This window comes from Mustelus asterias, chromosome 10 (genome assembly GCF_964213995.1).
Source record: "Mustelus asterias chromosome 10, sMusAst1.hap1.1, whole genome shotgun sequence".
NCBI lineage: Eukaryota > Metazoa > Chordata > Chondrichthyes > Carcharhiniformes > Triakidae > Mustelus > Mustelus asterias.
In genome coordinates, this window is record NC_135810.1 from 1,691,061 (window position 1) to 1,705,908 (window position 14,848).

At 49.1% G+C, this 14,848-nt stretch overlaps 1 protein-coding gene across 1 annotated transcript in view; it reads left to right on the forward strand.

The window, feature by feature from the left end:
• The first annotated feature begins 3,592 nt into the window (after positions 1–3,592).
• Positions 3,593–14,848, forward strand: part of cdc16 (cell division cycle 16 homolog (S. cerevisiae)) — a 55,667-nt gene continuing 44,411 nt past the window's right edge. Inside the window, exons 1-5 of the mRNA XM_078221486.1 lie at positions 3,593–3,722; positions 6,939–6,993; positions 10,996–11,093; positions 13,672–13,710; positions 14,599–14,739. Of these exons, the coding sequence (XP_078077612.1) occupies positions 3,657–3,722; positions 6,939–6,993; positions 10,996–11,093; positions 13,672–13,710; positions 14,599–14,739 (399 nt within the window). The 5' untranslated portion in view covers positions 3,593–3,656. The remainder of the gene's footprint in view (positions 3,723–6,938; positions 6,994–10,995; positions 11,094–13,671; positions 13,711–14,598; positions 14,740–14,848) is intronic.

The following is a 14,848-nucleotide window of genomic DNA, read 5'->3' on the forward strand; positions in this document are numbered from 1 at the left end:
GTGGACTAAGTTATCCCGGAGGGAACGGTCTCTGCGGAATGCTGACAGAGGGAGTGAAGGGAAGATGTGTTTGGTGGTGGCATCACACTTACCCCACACTGAGCGGTCCGCTTGTCTAACATTCTAGTGCGTTACTGAGGGGATGCTGCACTGTCGGAGGTGCTGCCTTTTAGATGAGATGTTAGGCTGTGGCATTGCTTGCTCTGTCTGATACGTGTGAAAGATCCCATTGCACTGTCCCGTGTCCCGTGTCCTGGACAATGTTTGTCCCTTAATGAATTTCACTGAAAAATACAGATGATTTTGTTATTTGTGTTGTTGTTTGTGGGATCTTGCTGTGTGCAAATCAGTTGCAGGTTTCTTACAACAGTTGCTGCACTTCAAAAGTAAGTTTAAGTTTATTTATTTGTGTCACAAGTAGGCTTACATTAACACTGCAATGAAGTTACTGTGAAAATCCCCTAGTCGCCACACTCTGTGCCTCTTCGGATACACTGAGGGAGAATTTAGCATGGCCAATGCACCCTAACCAGCACGTCTTTCGGACTGTGGGAGGAAACCGGAGCACCCGGAGGAAACCCATGCAGACACGGGGAGAACGTGCAGACTCCGCACAGACAGTGATCCAAGCCGGGAATCGAACCCGGGTCCCTGGCGCTGTGAGGCAGCAGCGCTAACCACTGTGTCACCGTGCAATGCATAAGTAGTTCATCGGGACGCTCTGAGAAGTGCTGAGGATGGGAAGGGTGCTATAGCCATGCAAGTTCTCTCTTTCTTGTTGTTTTTGAGAGGCTGTGACCACGCCAGTGTGTGCAGTCAGTGGGAGTATCAGGTTCCTAGGGCAGGTGGGTCCAGTCAGCACTGAGGGAACAATGCTGAGCTGTGAGGCATCTATTTGTCATGAGATGGCTGATTTCCCGAGCCTCAGCAGCCTCATGCCGCGAGCCAATCGAATATCGCTTTCCCCTGTCCTCTGGGCTTGGGGCTGGAGCCTGCTGTAAGGCCCAAGTCTCACATTGCCAAACCGGGAGCGGCAGTCACTCATTGGGAGCAAAAGAGAAACTTGCATTTATATAGCACCGTGAACAGACTCAGGATGTTCCAAAGTGCTGTCCAGCCAATGAAGGACTTTGTGAAGTGCGGTCACCATGGTAATGTAGGAAGTGAACACAGTAAGAAGTCTCACAACACCAGGTTAAAGTCCAACAGGTTTATTTGGTAGCAAATACCAGTCCAACGCCGGCATCTCCACATCATGTAGGAAGTGCACAGAGCAGCCAATTAGCATACAGCAAGATCCCACAAACAGCTCTGAGATAATGATCAGATAATCTGTGTTAGTTAAAAGATAAATACCGGCCTAGACCCTCCTGGGAGGGAAGGACCCTCCTTTCTTTAATAAAGCCATGGGATCCTGAGAGAGCCTGGGTTTAATCTGAAACACAAGCACTTGTCTCAGTGCAGTGTCATGGTGCTGTGCTAGTATTGGATGCTGAAGGGAGAATATTACCCACGGACCGGCCTGAGCCAGAGTAATGAGAGGCGGACTTTCATTGGCTCTCCATAGCGAGGTTTTTCTGGACCAGGTTGCTTGTCTGTCACCAGAGACTTATAGCTTGAGGGGGCGTCATTCCACATCAAGCGTGACTGACCAGGAGTCTCTCCCGTTCTTACTGCCAGCCATTGGTGTTGGAAGGATTTACAGATTGACACTCAACCTGTTTTTTGGCCGTGTTATGAACGCACCTTCCTCGGGCCGTCAAGTCCTGGGGTGGGACTCGAACCCGGAGCTTCTGGCTCAGAGATAGGGATGCTAACCCACCGCGCCACAAGACCTCCCCTATTAAAAGTGGCAAACACTAATTAGATGTTGTAATCAAGTCAACTAAACCCTAGTCATCTATAAATCCATGCAATCTATATTGAATTTATACCCCAGAAACAAGCCATTTGGCCCAAATAGAACAACAACTTATATTTATATAGTGCCTTTAACATCCCAAACTGCTTCACAGGCGAATTATAAAACAAAGTGTCATAAATTGACTCCACCAGTTAAGAACAAACTATAGACATTTATTCATGAACAACAACTATTTGCAGGGTATGAAGGTTAATTGTTTCCAGTTATGCCTCCAGGATCCAATTGCTGGGACAAGCCCAGACAGGTTAGAGTGAAGCCCCAACTCGGTTTCCGATTGGTCAGCCAGAACATTTGACCCCCTCAGAAGATTGGCCTTTAAAGGGGCCAGGCACCACACAAAGTGTGACACTGGGCCACATAGGGAGAATTCAGGTCTGATGACCAAAAGCTTGGCCAATGAGGTAGGTTTTAAGGAGAGTTTTAATGGAGGAAAGTGAGGTCTGGGTGGGGTATCGATCGATCGATGGTGGAGCAATTAAAATTGGGGATTTTAAAATCAAGACATTTATTAAAACGGGAGACACTGGAGGTCCCTGAGAACAGAGGCGATGGGGGAAGCAGTCCCCCACAGGAAGCGGTGTTTTGGTTGACCTCAATGGAAGGAAGGAGGCCAGCCAGGAGTGAGTTGGAATATATGTCCAGGGCAAACAAAGGCATGGATGAGACTTTCAGCAGCACAAGAACTGAGATAGGGGCAGAGAGCAACAATGTTGTAGAGATGGAATTTGCTTCTCTTTGTGATGGTGTGGATATGAGGCAACTCCTCCAATCACAGTGTCCAGTCATTAAAGGAGGGATTGAGATCAATCTCATAGAATTACATAGAACCCATTCAGTGCAGAAGGCGGCTGTTTGGCTCATCGAGTCTGAACCAAATCTCCAGCAGAGCAACCCACCCAAGTCCTATCCCCGTAACTCCACATAAGTACCCCACTAATCCCCCTAACCTCCACATCTTGGGACACTAATGGGCAATTTAGCATGGCCAAACCCCCAACCAGCACATCTTTGGACTGTGGGAGGAAACCGGAGCACCTGGAGGAAACCCATGCAGACATGGGGAGAATGTGCAGGCTCCCCACAGGCAGTGACCCAAGGCTGAAATTGAACTTGGGTCCCTGGCGCTGTGAGGTAGCAGTGCTAACCACTGTGCTACTGTGCCATCCCATAAATTTGCTAAAATCTGAATTTCTCTTCCATTGATGTGAAATACTCAGTAACCTGCAAAGTTCTCTTTACTAAGTATATCACTGTTCCTTCACTGTCACTGGGTCAAAATCCTGGAACTCCCTCCCTAACAGCACTGTGGGTGTACCTACACCAGGTGGACTGCAGTGGTTCAAGTGGCAACTAGGAATGGGCAATAAATGCTGGTCGAGCCAGAGACACCCACATCCCATGAATGAATAAAATAAACAGCAGCAATTGTGATTTAAGGCAAAATACTGTGATAATACTTGTGATTTTCTGGGATCAGCCTCTGGTCAAAGATGCTGCTGAGTGATTTCCAGCATCTATTTGAGTTGAATGTTAGTTTGATTTGACATTTGGGCAATGCTGGGGTAGTTTCTGTGGCTGAGGTTTGCAGGCTGGGACTCAGGGAGCTGAGCTGCTGTGTGAGCAGTGCTCGGGGGGGCCGCTTTGCCCGGGGCCGCGGGTTCCGGGGGAAGGATTTGGCAGCCGGACGGACGGGGACAGGAAGTGGCGGCGCGGGCGCGGATCGGCGGCGGGAATGAGTCAGAAACAGAAACCGGACCGAGAGCGGCTGCGGCGGCGGGTCCGACATTACCTGGACCAGGTACAGCACCGAGCCTCCGACAGAGCCGCGCCCCCTCAGCACCGAGCCTCCGACAGAGCCGCACCCCCTCAGCACCGAGCCTCCGACAGAGCCGCACCCCCTCAGCACCGAGCCTCCGACAGAGCCGCACCCCCTCAGCACCGAGCCTCCGACAGTGCGGCACCCCCTCAGCACCGAGCCTCCGACAGTGCGGCGCCCCCTCAGCACTGACCCTCTGACAGTGCGGCACTCCCTCAGTACTGACCCTCTGACAGTGCAGCACTCCCTCAGTACTGATCCTCTGACAGTGCGGCACTCCCTCAGTACTGACCCTCTGACAGTGCGGGACTCCCTCAGTACTGACCCTCTGACAGTGCGGCACTCCCTCAGTACTGACCCTCTGACAGTGCAGCACTCCCTCAGTACTGACCCTCTGACAGTGCGGCACTCCCTCAGTACTGACCCACTGACAGTGCGGCACTCCCTCAGTACTGACCCTCTGACAGTGCGGCACTCCCTCAGTACTGACCCTCTGACAGTGCAGCACTCCCTCAGTACTGACCCTCTGACAGTGTGGCACTCCCTCAGTACTGACCCTCTGACAGTGCGGCACTCCCTCAGTACTGACCCTCTGACAGTGCAGCACTCCCTCAGTACTGACCCTCTGACAGTGCAGCACTCCCTCAGTACTGACCCTCTGACAGTGCGGCACTCCCTCAGTACTGACCCACTGACAGTGCGGCACTCCCTCAGTACTGACCCACTGACAGTGCGGCACTCCCTCAGTACTGACCCTCTGACAGTGCGGCACTCCCTCAGTACTGACCCTCTGACAGTGCAGCACTCCCTCAGTACTGACCCTCTGACAGTGCGGCACTCCCTCAGTACTGACCCACTGACAGTGCGGCACTCCCTCAGTACTGACCCTCTGACAGTGCGGCACTCCCTCAGTACTGACCCTCTGACAGTGCGGCACTCCCTCAGTACTGACCCTCTGACAGTGCAGCACTCCCTCAGTACTGACCCTCTGACAGTGTGGCACTCCCTCAGTACTGACCCTCTGACAGTGCGGCACTCCCTCAGTACTGACCCTCTGACAGTGCAGCACTCCCTCAGTACTGACCCTCTGACAGTGCGGCACTCCCTCAGTACTGACCATGTGACAGTGATACACTCCCTCAGCACTGACCCTCTGACAGTGCGGCACTCCCTCAGTACTGACCCTCTGACAGTGCGGCACTCCCTCAGTACTGACCCTCTGACAGTGCGGCGCCCCCTCAGTACTGACACTCTGACAGTGCGGCACTCCCTCAGTACTGACACTCTGACAGTGCGGTACTCCCTCAGTACTGACACTCTGACAGTGCGGCACTCCCTCAGTACTGACCCTCTGACAGTGCAGCACTCCCTCAGTACTGACCCCCTGACAGTGCGGCGCCCCCTCAGTACTGACCCTCTGACAGTGCGGCACTCCCTCAGTACTGACCCTCTGACAGTGCGGCACTCCCTCAGTACTGACCCTCTGACAGTGCGGCGCCCCCTCAGTACTGACCCTCTGACAGTGCGGCACTCCCTCAGTACTGACCCTCTGACAGTGCGGCACTCCCTCAGTACTGACCCTCTGACAGTGCGGCACTCCCTCAGTACTGACCCTCTGACAGTGCGGCACTCCCTCAGTACTGACCCTCTGACAGTGCGGCACTCCCTCAGCACTGACCCTCTGACATTGCGGCACCCCCTCAGTACTGACCCTCTGACAGTGCGGCACTCCCTCAGCACTGACCCTCTGACAGTGCGGCACTCCCTCAGTACTGACCCTCTGACAGTGCGGCACTCCCTCAGTACTGACCCTCTGACAGTGCGGCACTCCCTCAGTACTGACCCCCTGACAGTGCGGCACTCCCTCAGCACTGACCCTCTGACAGTGCGGCACTCCCTCAGTACTGACCCTCTGACAGTGCGGCACTCCCTCAGTACTGACCCTCTGACAGTGCGGCACTCCCTCAGCACTGACCCTCTGACAGTGCGGCACTCCCTCAGTACTGACCCTCTGACAGTGCGGCACTCCCTCAGTACTGACCCTCTGACAGTGCGGCACTCCCTCAGTACTGACCCTCTGACAGTGCGGCACTCCCTCAGCACTGACCCTCTGACAGTGCGGCACTCCCTCAGTACTGACCCTCTGACAGTGCGGCACTCGCTCAGTACTGACCCTCTGACAGTGCGGCACTCCCTCAGTACTGACCCTCTGACAGTGCGGCACTCCCTCAGTACTGACCCTCTGACAGTGCGGCACTCCCTCAGTACTGACCCTCTGACAGTGCGGCACTCCCTCAGTACTGACCCTCTGACAGTGTGGCACCCCCTCAGTACTGACCCTCTGACAGTGCGGCACTCCCTCAGCACTGACCCTCTGACAGTGCGGCACTCCCTCAGCACTGACCCTCTGACAGTGCGGCACTCCCTCAGCACTGACTCTCTGACAGTGCGGCACTCCCTCAGTACTGACCCTCTGACAGTGCGGCACTCCCTCAGTACTGACCCTCTGACAGTGCGGCACTCCCTCAGTATTGACCCTCTGACAGTGCGGCACTCCCTCAGTATTGACCCTCTGACAGTGCGGCACTCCCTCAGTACTGACCCTCTGACAGTGCAGCACTCCCTCAGTACTGACCCTCTGACAGTGCGGCACTCCCTCAGTACTGACCCTCTGACAGTGCGGCACTCCCTCAGTACTGACCTTCTGACAGTGCGGCACTCCCTCAGTGCTGACTCTCTAACTGCGGATCCAGGCTGGGAATGACAGACTGGACATTGTGCTTCATTCTGTTTGGTGGGTCTCGCAACCACAGTTCCCACGCAGGTGGAGGTTTACCCATTGAGCCGTGTTGCTCGGACAGTGGCACAATGGTCAACACTGCAACCTCTCAGCACCAGGGACCCGGGTTCGATTCCCGGCTTGGGTCACTGTCTGTGCAGAGTCTGCGCGTTCTCCCCGTGTCTGCGTTGGTTCCTCTGGGCGCTCCGGTTTCCTCCTGCAGTCTGAAAGACGTGCTGGTTAGATGCATTGTCCCAAACAGGCGCCGGAGTGTGGCGACGAGGGGAATTTCACAGTAACTTCATTGCAGTGTTAATGTAAGCCCACTTGTGACAATAATAAATAAACTTTGTTTTGGACACTGATTCAGTTCTCTCAGTGAGCCGGGTAATGAAGTTCTTTGTTTTGTTTCCTTACAGCAACAGTATCAGAGTGCGCTGTTCTGGGCCGACAAAGTTGCTTCACTCTCACACGGTGAGCTCACTTATTAGTTTAGGTTTCGATTTGAAGGTTTAAAGATTAATTAACTTGATGTGAACAAGTTGTGAAAATGTCCTATGCCCTGGTCTTCTGCCTAGCTGGAGCTTCTGTCTCCCACTGATTTGCTGTGGCTGGGTGCTCCTTTTGGTCATCTTGTATTGATCCGTGGCCCTATCGTGGCCATAGCCTGTCTGATGCTCTGTTCCTTCCCATTGTTCTCTTGTTATCTATGTAGAAAGATGATGTATCAACTGGTGACCTTGAATCTGTGCTCTGTGGATTGGTATTCTGCTATTTCAGTTTCTGAAGGTTGGGAGATACATTTGCTGTTCTCCGGGTGCTGCTGTGAACATCTGTCAGTAACAGATTCAGGGCCGACTTGTTATATTAGTTTGAAATCAAGCAAGAGTAAAGTTCAAAGCAAAAGGGTCAGAAGAAGTGAGGGAGCAGAAATAGTTTATCATTTTGGATTTTAAATTTTGAATCGTCTTTCTCAGCTTTATGAAGTTATTGTAACTTATGAGGTAATAGAATCATAGAAACCCTGCAGTGCAGGAGGAGACCATTCGGCCCATCGAGTCTGCACCGACAACAGTCCCAGCCAGGCCCTATCCCCATAACCCCTCATATTCACCCCGCTAATACCTCTAGCCTATGCATCCTGGGACACTAAGGGGCAATTTAGCATGGCCAGTGCACCTAACCTGCACATCTTTCGACTGTAGGAGGAAACCGGAGCACCCGGAGGAAACCCACCCAGACACGGGGAGAACCTGCAAACTCCACACAGACAGTGAACCAAGCTGGGAATCCAACCCAGGTCCCTGGAGCGGTGAGGCAGCAGTGATAAACACTGTGTCACCATGCTGCCCCATGTGCTACCATGTCGCCCCTTTTATGATCATGATAGAATCATCGAGAGTTACCGTATAGAAAGACGCCACTTGACCCATCATGTCTACACTGGCCCAAAAATGAGCCATCCAGCCTAAACCCACTCTTCAGCATTTGGTCTGTAGCCCTCCAGGTTACAGTATATGAGGGGCAAATCCAGACACCTCTTCAATGAGGTGAGAGTTTCTGCCTCTACCACCCTTGTAGACAGAGAGTTCCAGACCCCCACTATCCCTTGGGTGAAAAATAAAATGTCCTCATCTCCCCATCTAATCTTTCTATCAATTGCTTTAAATCTATGTCCCCGAGTCACTGACTCTGCTGTAGTAATCAGGCCCTTCACTCTATACAAGCCCCTCAGAGTGTTGTACATCTCAATCAAATCTCCCCTCAGCCTCCCCTGTTCCAAGGAGAACAACCCCAGCCTATCCAATCTTTCCAATCATAGAATCTACAAGGAGGCCATTTGGCCCATCGATTCTGGACCGACAACAATCCCATCCAGGCCATAACCCCATATATTTACCCTCCTAATCTCCCTGACACTTAGGGGCAATTTATCATGGCATATCTTTGGACTGTGGGAGGAAATCAGAGCACCCGGAGGAAACCCACACAGACCGTGAGAAAGTGCAAACTCCACACACACAGTCACCCGAGGCCGGAATTGAATCTGGGTCCCTGGCGCTGTGAGGCAGCAGTGCTAACCACTGTGCTGCTCTGGAGTCCTGGAAACTTGCGTATCAGTCTCCTCCGTATCCTGTCTAATGCAATTACACCCTTGGGGCAGCACGGTGGCACAGTGGTTAGCACTGCCGCCTCAGTGCCAAGGACCCGGGTTCAATTCCCGGTTTGGGTCACCATCTGTGCGGAATCTGCACGTTCTCCCTGTGTCTGCATGGGCTTCCTCCGGGTGTTTCAGTTTCCTCCCACAGTCCAAAAGACATGCTGGTTACGTGCATTGGCCATGCTAAATTCTCCTGAACAGGTGCCGGGAGTGTGGTGACTAGAGGATTTTCACAGTAATTTAATTGCAGTGTTAATGTAAGCTTACTCGTGACACAAATAAATAAACTTTAAAACTTTAAACTTTTGTAATGAGGTGACCAGAACAGCGCACCAGACTCGTGACAAGATCAACAATGACTGAGCTTCCACAACCCTCCTGGGGTAGAGAATTCCAAAGGTTCACAACCTTCTGTGTAAAGACATTTCTCCTTATCTCAATCCTGGGGACTGAGAGTACTCTGAGACTCAGCCCCCGTATTTTAGATTCCCTGGCCGGGGGAAACAATCTGTGTTTACCATGTCGAACTCCTTCAGAGTGCTACCAACTGAGTCATAGCAGGTACCTATTGTCTGATAGATTAAGAGGTCCAAGCACACCTCAGTTCTATCCCAGGGCTTTATTATAAAAGTCAAGTCTGACACTGAGGGAGTGCTGCACTGTTGGAGGTGTTAGTATTCGAATGAATTGTTAAACCAAGACCCTATCTGTCTCGGATCGGTGTAATACATAGAACATAGAACAGTACAGCACAGAACAGGCCCTTCGGCCCACGATGTTGTGCCGAGCTTTATCTGAAACCAAGATCAAGCTATCCCACTTCCTATCATCCTGGTGTGCTCCATGTGCCTATCCAATAACCGCTTAAATGTTCCTAAAGTGTCTGACTCCACTATCACTGCAGGCAGTCCATTCCACATCCCAACCACTCTCTGCGTAAAGAACCTACCTCTGATATCCTTCCTATATCTCCCACCACGAACCCTGTAGTAATATATCTCTCAGAACTATTTTGGAAAAGATTTATCCCTCACTAAGTTTATCTCAGTAAAAATAAAATATTATCACCTGTGTTTATGTGAGTATGATGTGAGCAAATTGACTGCCACAAAAGAGTACCTGGATCTGCACCTTAAGTGCTGTAAGCTACAGAACTATGGGCCAGGTTCTAAGAGCACCAGGGTGTCCTCAGGCTGGCATGGGCAAGATGGGCCAAATGGCCTTCTCCTGTGCTGTAACTTTTCCATGGTGCTATGGATTCCTAAATTACTACAGTGACGACACTGGCTTCATTGGCCGTAAGGCACTTCAGAGATGTTCAATCGTGAAAGGCAATGCATAAATGCAAGTTTCGGCCTTTCTGTTTGATTACAAATGGGAAGAAGGAATGAAGCTGGGCAACAAATGGATTGACTCATTGGACATTGAGAGAATTTAATCAATTATACTAACCCCGAAGAAATCAATTCAAACTGGCATGGATTCTGGAACTAATCAGAATTCTTCAGAGGATCTCAGTACAATATAACTAAGAGCCATTTTTAATATCAAAAACCCAATAATCTGTGTTCTGGGGTCAGGCTGCAACACAAGCACAGAATCCCTACAGTGCAGAAGGAGACCATTCAGCCCCTCGAGTCTGTACTGACTCTCCGACAGAGCCTCTTACCCAGGCCCTATCCCCATAATTCCACATATCTACCCCACTAATTCCCCTAACCCATATTCATTATACATCTTGGGACACTAAGGGGCAATTTAGCATGGTCATTCAACCTAACCTGCACATCTTTGGAACATAGGAATTAGAAATGGGAGTGGGCGATTCAGCCCTTTGAACCCACTCCGCCATTTAACATCATCATGGCTGATTTTATCCTGGTCTTAACTCCACTTGGTCTGCTCCCCATCGCCCTTTATCCCACGTTTCATCAGTAACATATCTATCTATCTCTTGAATCTGTTGAATGATTCTGGCTCCACTGCATCTGGGGCAGTGAGTTCCACAGATGTGGGAGGAAACCGGAGCACCCGGAGGAAACCCACATAGACACGGGGAGAAAGTGCAGACTCCGCACAGACAAAAGTGACCCAAGGCCGGAATTGAACCCGGGTCCCTGGTGCTGAGGCAGCAGTGCTAGCCACTGCGCCGCCATAGTGATCATTCTGCAACCTGCACTTCCTTCATGTAAGCCTCTACTAAACACACTGAGTTCACAAAGGTCGCTGTGCGCTGGCCCTGCCTGTAAGACAGCCTGCATTTTGGTGCCCAATTGTTGATATGTTAAATGTTGTGATTCTGTTTTGTGTTGTAGAGGAGCCCCAGGATATCTACTGGCTGTCCCAGTGTCTTTACCTCACAGCCCAGTATCACAGGGCTGCCCATGCTATTCGATCTCGCAAACTCGATAAGGTACGATTTCTTTCCCACTGTCCACGCTGTAAGAAATTTCTGTATAATAACTTCAGAAAATCCTAAAGAAGTTAACTGAATATTCTAGGATTAGCTCTCTCCCTTTGAAAGAAAGGTTCTGTCGCAGCTTCCTGGCTGATAAACACAAGACAGTGAAAGCCAATACCTTGGCCAGGACCTGTCCCTCTAGCACAGACTCTGAAACAGTGGCTCTGTGATCCATAGGGAAACAACTGTCTGAAGGTTAAACAGAACATCCTAGCAAGTGATGAGCTTCAGTTAAACATCGTGAGCTTCTGTCGGAAATAGGAAGAAAATAATGAATAACTATTAAAAATAAAGTCTTGAAAGTAAAGATAATTTGTATGCATTTTTAAATAACAAACAGACAAAGCCACCTTGAATACCTGTCCCTTTCCGATGGACAATTGAATAAATGATTGACATAAGCTTCCCAGAAATAAGGTATTTAGACGGACTCTTGAGAAGGAAAAATCTCTTTGGACAGAAGCGAGCTTCTTGAGGTGGATCGATGCTGGCTCCAGCTGAACATCTTGGTTAGTCCAAGAAGACTTCAGACAGAGGAGAGCTTTTTGAAATGATCCGTATTGGCTCCAACACTATGGCTAGCTGAAGAAGACAGAGAACAGCAGAGACTGCCACTTGCTCCGCTGGAAATCAGCTTCATCCATTCATTTATCTCATCTGGGACCAATAAACCCTTCTGCAGAGACTGTCCCCAGCAACCCTGTGATCAGCCAACCCCTGCTTCCTTCACCACAACCAGTCACCCATTCTCACCTGTTATAGGTCGTAAAGAGTCGTATGTCTTTTCAGCTTATTTAAATTGTGTGTCACATCCATCGAAACTGCTGCTTCTTAATTAACTGCCTTAAAATCACTTACCAATTCTTGACACCTATTTGATTTGATTTGTTATTGTCCCATGTATTAGTATACAGTGAAAAGTATTGTTTCTTGCATGCTATACAGACAAAGCATACCGTTCATAGAGAAAGAGAGTACAGAGGGGAGAAGGAAAGGAGTGGATGCAGAATGTAGTGTCACATTCAAGGCGAGGGTGTAGAGAAAGATCAACTTAGTGCGAGGTAGGTCTGTTCAAAAGTCTGATGGCAGCAGGGAAGAAGCTGGTACGTGAGCTCAGACTTGTGTATCTTTTTCCTGATAGAAGAAGGCGGAAGAGAGGATGTCTGGGGTGTGAGGGGTCCTTGATTATGCTGGCTGCTTTGCCAAGGCAGCGGGCAGTGTAGACAGAGTCAATGGATGGGAGGTTGGTTTGCGTGATGGGTTGGGCTCCACTCGGGGCCCTTTGTAGTTCCTTGCGGTCTTGGGCAGAGCAGGAGCCCATACCAAGCTGTGATACAACCAGAAAGAATGCTTTCTATGGTGCATCTGTAAAGGTTGATGAGAGTCGTAGCTGACATGCCAAATTCTGGATAGTCTGAGACTCCCGAACTGTAAATCTTGGAATACTTATAATTATTCAGGTAACTTCAGATTGTGCAACAGTCCACTTGCTTTCTGTAGATCTTGCCCCTTTTGCTTTGTCTGCATGTACTGTAAAGGAATAAGATCGAATTTACTGCATAGAAACAGACCACTCACTCCACCTGCTCCATGTTAAAGAGAACAGTTTGGGTCCCCTTATCTAAAAAAGATGGACTGACCTTGGAGGCAGTCCAGAGAAGGTTCACAAGATTGATCCTGGGTATGGAGGGATTATCTTATGAGGAGAGGTTGAGTAGGTTGGGCCTGTACTCATTGGGGTTTAGAAGAATCAGAGGAGACCTTATTGAGACATATCGGATTCTCAGGGAGCTTGACAGGGTCGATGCTGAGAGGATGTTTCCTCTTGTGGGGGAATCTAGGACCAGAGGGGATATTCTCAGAGTAAGGGGTCGCCCATTTAACACAGAGAGGAGGAGGAGGAATTTCTTCTCTTAAAGGTTAGTGAACCGGTGGAATTCTTTACCGCAGAGGGCTGTAGAGGCCGGGTTGTTAAGCGTGTTCAAGACAGACGGATTTTTAATCAGTAAGGGAACGAGGGTTATGGGGATAAGGCGGGAAAGTGGAGTTGAGGATACTCAGATCAGTCACGATCTCATTGAATGGCGGAGCAGATTTGATGGGCTGAATGGCCTACTTCTTATGGTCTAATGCTTTGCATGGGCCTCTTCACACAATCTCATTCTATCAGCGCATCCTTCTATTATTTTCTCCCAAATACATTTATTCAGCTTCCTCTTCAGTGTATCTACACAATTCACTTCAACCTTTGGTACCAAGTTCCATATTCTCACCACTCTCCAGGTAAAGTTTCTCCTGAATTCTCTGGATTACTAGTGACTATCTGATATTTATAGCCTCCTAGTTCTTGACTCCCACAAATGGAAAGATAATCTCTTGTCTTTATTTCACTGAACTACTTCATAATTTTTAAAGACCTCTATTCGGTTATAATAATGAACTTGCTGCCTTTTCATTGGACAGTTTAATAACCGTTTAGAATATTCTGCAACTTGGTGCTGTAAGTATCTGTTGTTCCTCCTGCCCACAGATCTATGGAGCCTGTCGGTACTTTGCTGCCCAGTGTCATGTGAGTAAAATAAATTTTAACGCTTTTTTTAACTGTTGCTAACAGAATGTGAGGAGTGCTTTATTATTGACCCTTACATCTTTCTATTTTGTGTTCTTGTTCTGATTTATAAATGATATTTAGCTCGCTGTGAAACAAATGTTTGATTTGGAGTCTTGCTGAAGTAAGTTCATAAACCATAGAATCCCTATAGTGCAGATGGAGGCCATTCGTCCCATTGAGTCTGCACTGACCCCCCGAAAGAACATCTTACTCAGGCAATAAAGCAATCAAGTTAGTCCTGACACGGAAGATGCTTTTATGTAAAATGGTATGTTACCTGACCTCCTGTTTACATTTTGGCAACGGATTAATAATTCCCTTTTGTGCGAATGTTCAGTAACTAAAGCATCGGCTGACTGAATTGCAAGCAGGATATTTGAGTATTTACTTAAAGAAATGTTGGCCATGGCTCAGTCTCTGAGTGAGCTGGTTGTGGGGTTGAGTCCCAGTCCCAGTCCCAGTCCAGAGAACAGGTAACAGGAGATCTGGATTTAATGTCTCTTCCACAAGATGGATCCTTTGTTGGGGTAGAATTTAAATAGCTCGTTAGCATATGTTAGGAATGGGTTAACTGCAATCTTCCACTTTAGACCTAATTTGTATGTTAATTCTTTAATAGCACTCACCAGGATATATAAAGGGGTTACAGGTGGTGTTGGGTGTGTGTATGTGGAGTCATAAAAGAGAATAAAGTGAGTTTGTGAATAAGCTGGACTTGCGTCATCTCTTATTTCTGGACTGCAACTGAGAGGCTAAACAGCATGTCCCTATAGCCCATTAAATACACCTGATGACTAAAGCTGCATTGAAATCTTATTTCTCCTTTTATTTTTCTGTCACAAAAAGTATGCAGCCAAGGAATATCAGCAAGCCCTTGACATTCTGGATATGCAAGAACCAATCAACAAGATAATCGTGGAGAAGAATGCCAAAGTTGACAACAAGATCAAAGAAGCCTCTATTGACTGGGGATTGTCTCCTGCTGCAGTGAGTCACGTAGTTCTAGCACAGCCTCTGCTGCTCAATAGGAAGAATATAACCTCCTGTCCCTCCTGGTTAAAGGGTGCACAGTCCCCTTGTGGTTCTGAGATTTTAT